Genomic DNA, 4,806 nt, shown 5'->3' on the forward strand with positions numbered 1-4,806 from the left:
GGGTGACAACCGTCGTCCCTGCAACACGTTATCACTGACTCCACACAACATATAAGGTCAACACAGCCCTTTTATAACACATCACACTTACGACCCTACTCTGGTGTCTTTGGAAGGTAATACCAGAGAGGTGACACTGGTGTCATCGGAACACAATACCAGAGAGGTGACACTGGTGTCATCGGAACACAATACCAGAGAGGTGACACTGGTGTCTTTGGAACAAAATACTAGAGAGGTGACACTGGTGTCTTTGGAACACAATACTAGAGAGGTGACACTGGTGTCTTTGGAACACAATACTAGAGAGGTGACACTGATGTCTTTGGAACACAATACCTGAGAGGTGACACTGGTGTCTTTCGAACATAATACCAGAGAAGTGACACTAGTGTCTTTGGAACACAATTCTGGAGAGGTGACACTGGTGTCGTTGGAACACAATAATAGAGAGGTGACACTGGTGTCTTTGGAACACAATTCTGGAGAGGTGACACTGGTGTCGTTGGAACACAATACCTGAGAGGTGACACTGGTGTCTTTCGAACATAATACCAGAGAAGTGACACTAGTGTCTTTGGAACACAATTCTGGAGAGGTGACACTGGTGTCGTTGGAACACAATAATAGAGAGGTGACACTGGTGTCTTTGGAACACAATTCTGGAGAGGTGACACTGGTGTCGTTGGAACACAATAATAGAGAGGTGACACTGGTGTCTTTGGAACACAATTCTGGAGAGGTGACACTGGTGTCTTTAGAACACAATACTAGAGAGGTGACACTGGTGTCTTTGGAACACAATACCAGAGAGGTGACACTGGTGTCTTTGGAACACAATACCAGAGAGGTGACACTGGTGTCGTTGGAACACAATACCAGAGAGGTGACACTGGTGTCCCCGGAACACATTACTGGATAGGTGACATTGGTGTCATCGGAACACAATACCAGAGAGGTGACACTGGTGTCATCGGAACACAATACCAGAGAGGTGACACTGGTGTCTTTGGAACACAATACTGGAGAGGTGACACTGATGTCTTTAACACAACACTGGATAGGTGACATTGGTGTCTTTGGAACAATACTAGAGAGTTGACACTGGTGTCTTTGGAAAACAATACAAGAGAGTTGACACTGATCTTTTTGGAACACAATACTGGAGAGGTGACATTGATGTCTTTGGAACACAATACCTGAGAGGTGACACTGGTGTATTTGGAACACAATACTTGAGAGGTGACACTGGTGTCTTTCGAACATAATACCAGAGAAGTGACACTAGTGTCTTTGGAACACAATTCTGGAGAGGTGACACTGGTGTCGTTGGAACACAATAATAGAGAGGTGACACTGGTGTCTTTGGAACACAATACTGAAGAGGTGACACTGGTGTTTTGGAACACAATACTAGAAGGGTGACACTGGTGTCTTTGGAACACAATACTAGAGAGGTGACACTGGTGGTACTGGTGTCTGGAGCACAATAGTAGGCAGCGACACTTGGTTCTCTGGAACACAATACCAGACGTCGACACAAGAGCACCACCATGGTGTGCTCAGAGCGAAGAAGGCATACTTGGTAATATTTCCATGTCAGTTTAAATTGCACACACGAACGGCAACGAAGTTTCGACACCGGATAGTACCTCTCGGAGGTTTGACAAGGTAGAGGATGAACCCACGTAACAGTTCCTCCAACACACACACACCAAGTTACGATACCGGATAGTTCCTCCAACACACACACACCAAGTTACGATACAGGATTGTTCATGTCCGGGGTTTGACAAGGTAGAGGATGAACCCACGTACCAGTTCCTCCAACACACACACACCAAGTTACGATACAGGATTGTTCATGTCCGGGGTTTGACAAAGTAGAGGATGAACCCACGTAACAGTTTCTCCAACACACACGCCTAGCTCACCAATGCAAATCTGTTTAAGTAATTTATCATACTATACGGTCATTTCTATGTGAATACTTTCATAATTGTAAAATTTGAGTGTCCTTGCTACTATATATTATTAGTATTGTTGCTATTATCATTATTAATGATCAATATCATAAGGAAAGAGAGAGGAAGATATTTTACAGAACGAGAAGAGCAAAGGAAGAGTAACATCCCCAAGCAAAACGGATGAATGAGACGATATCCCCAGGGGGAGTAGAGAACGTTCTTCAGCAAAGACTGAGTCACAACTCCAGGACGGAATGGAGAAAGAAGCAAGTAAGAAGAAAAGATGAGAGGACATTCCCTCGTAAGAAAGAGCCACAACTCCCAGACAAATGAAGGAAGATTCTCCATCAAAGTCGACACAATCCAACCAACATATGAGAGACCTTTCCCTTGCGGAAAAAGAGACACAACTCCCAGACAAGCGAGAGAACATTTTAGATCAAAGACTAGCACAACACGTCTTGCAAACAAGCGGACAATACTGGCTAAGAAACTCCCAGACAATTCAGAGACTTAGACTAACCCATCACCTTGAAAGAATAAATCAATGATCCCAGATAGATGTGAGACGACATCCAACCGTCACATAAGAGAGTTGAAATTATCAAGTTTTTCAGCAATACCCTGAACGTTCCCGGTGACACCTAACACCACACTGGCCACATCTAACACTTCGCAGGTCCCGCTCGAACACCTCATGGGTCCACTCTCTAACACCTCAATGACCACCTAACACCTCATCCATCCTGTCTTTAACACCTCACCGACCATCTCTATAACATCTCACTGACCGCCTCTTACACCTCACCGACCCCCTCTCTAACACCACACTGACAACATCTAACACTTTGCAGGTCCCGCTTGAACACCTCATGGGTCCACTCTAACACCTCAATGACCACCTAACACCTCACCTACCACCTCTCTAACACCTCACTGACCGCCTCTCTAACACCTCACTGACCTCTTCTCTAACACCTCACCGGCCACCTCTCTGACACCTCACGACCACCTCTCTAACACCTCACCGTACACCTCTCAAACACCTCATCGACTCTTCTCTAACACCTCACCGGCCACCTCTCTGACACCTCACGACCACCTCTCTAAAACCTCACCGTACACCTCTCTAACACCTCATCGACTCTTCTCTAACACCTCAACGACCACCTCTCCAACATCTCACTGACCGCCTCTCTAACACCTCGCCAACCCCTCTCACACACCTCACTGACCACCTCTCCAACACCTCACTAACCACCTCTCTAACACCCCACTAACCACCTCTCTAACACCCCACTAACCACACCTCTAGCCCCTGGTCGCTCACCACCTCTCTGACACCTCACCCCACCCCCTAACACCCGATGAACTAACCACCTCTCTGACACCCCACTAACCACACCTCTAGTCCCTGGTCGCTCACCACCTCTCTACTTCATCACCGACCCCTCTTTAACAACTTAAGAATGTTTTTGACAATATGACGCCGGTATTGAACCACATAGTCTGTACATCTTTAGCACGATTTAGTCCGACCTGGACTGTCAACAACACATGGAAATTGTGACACAACACTTCCGCACAATCCCGTCACAGTAGGTCAGTGTTCCTGCTGTTCTGGGTATTTGTCATCACTATATATCAGACAGTAAATCAACATGATAATCAAGATGTAAAAACGATAATTACACGTACATTTATGGATATCCGAATAATATGTTAAACTGTTTACCCATCAGCCTCTAATTTAACGCATCTCTTCTGAAGTTGATCAGAAGGTTTCTATACACAGAGCAAAAAGTTCATCGGGCGTTTCGATTTCAGTCAGGGCCAAGGTCGTTAGTGGGAGACATGGGCGTGGATCATGCAGGAATGACGTAGACGGCCGAAGACCAATAAGAATGCAGCTTTTACAGCATGAAGCCAGTCTTCATGCCTCCGAACATGCCCTTCTTCTTGGGCTTGTCCTGTTTGACTGCAAGAAAATAACAATGTCAGCCAATAATATGACACATGGTTGAAGTAGAAAAAAGGGCATCAAAACGAACACTGGAGTTGAGTAGTTTAAGGCATTTAAAAGGGATTCTATTGACGTCGTGTGCGTCTAGCGTGCATATTTCATACCTGGAACGGTCTTGACTTTGGAGGCTGCAACAGCAGCTGCAGCATCTTCGTCATTGGACAAGTTAGCATCAGCTGCAGACACCTTCTCAGCATCTAGTGCTGCAGCAGACTGGGCCTTCACCATGGCAACAGCTGCAGCTACTCTCTCGGCCTCAAGTGCTGCAGCAGCAGAATGGGCCTTCTTCGTGGCAGCTGCAGCTAATCTGTGGGCCTCCAACGCTGCAGGCGTCCCGGCGTTATTCTTTAAGTATGCAGACACTCTCTCGGCCTCCAGAGCTGCAGCAATCAGGGCCTCCTTCCAGGCGGCATACTCAGCGTCTGCTACAGCAGCAGCAACCTTGGCCAATCTCTCAGCCTCCATTGCATTAGCAATCATACCCTCCCGCTTCAGCATCTCCAATCTTTGATCTGTTGGGCCGAACGATTGTAGGTCAGGCCATCATTTACACAAAATATCAAGTTCCATTTCTAACTGTAATGCACATTTTAAGATATCGAAAGTATCTCAAACAAAACATGACATTCTTCTGTGCGCTACTCGCGACCGCCATTCACCTTATAGATTTGTGTTGCATGGAAAAATAGTATAGGTGAAGATATACTTCTATTGCCGCTATGGTTACAATCTCATAGTAAAACTGCGGGCAGAGTTTTGTTTCGTTTCTTTCATCTGGTTTAGAAAAAGGTCCCTTGTAGCCTTTACTTGTAAAAC

General features: G+C 46.0%; 1 protein-coding gene across 1 annotated transcript; it reads right to left on the reverse strand.

Annotated features, from left to right (window-relative positions):
• Positions 1 to 3,449: 3,449 nt before the first annotated feature.
• LOC124137136 lies at positions 3,450 to 4,493 on the reverse strand. Its single transcript, XM_048396684.1, has 2 exons — positions 4,095 to 4,493; positions 3,450 to 3,945 (listed from the first exon to the last, which is right to left on the reverse strand). The coding sequence occupies exons 1-2, from the start codon at positions 4,486 to 4,488 to the stop codon at positions 3,881 to 3,883; spliced, it is 459 nt and encodes a 152-aa protein (XP_048252641.1). The 5' UTR covers positions 4,489 to 4,493; the 3' UTR covers positions 3,450 to 3,880.
• Positions 4,494 to 4,806: the final 313 nt, after the last annotated feature.

Source organism: Haliotis rufescens, unplaced genomic scaffold (assembly GCF_023055435.1).
Source record: "Haliotis rufescens isolate VD_foot unplaced genomic scaffold, xgHalRufe1.0.p SCAF_16, whole genome shotgun sequence".
In the NCBI taxonomy this organism is placed as follows: domain Eukaryota; kingdom Metazoa; phylum Mollusca; class Gastropoda; order Lepetellida; family Haliotidae; genus Haliotis; species Haliotis rufescens.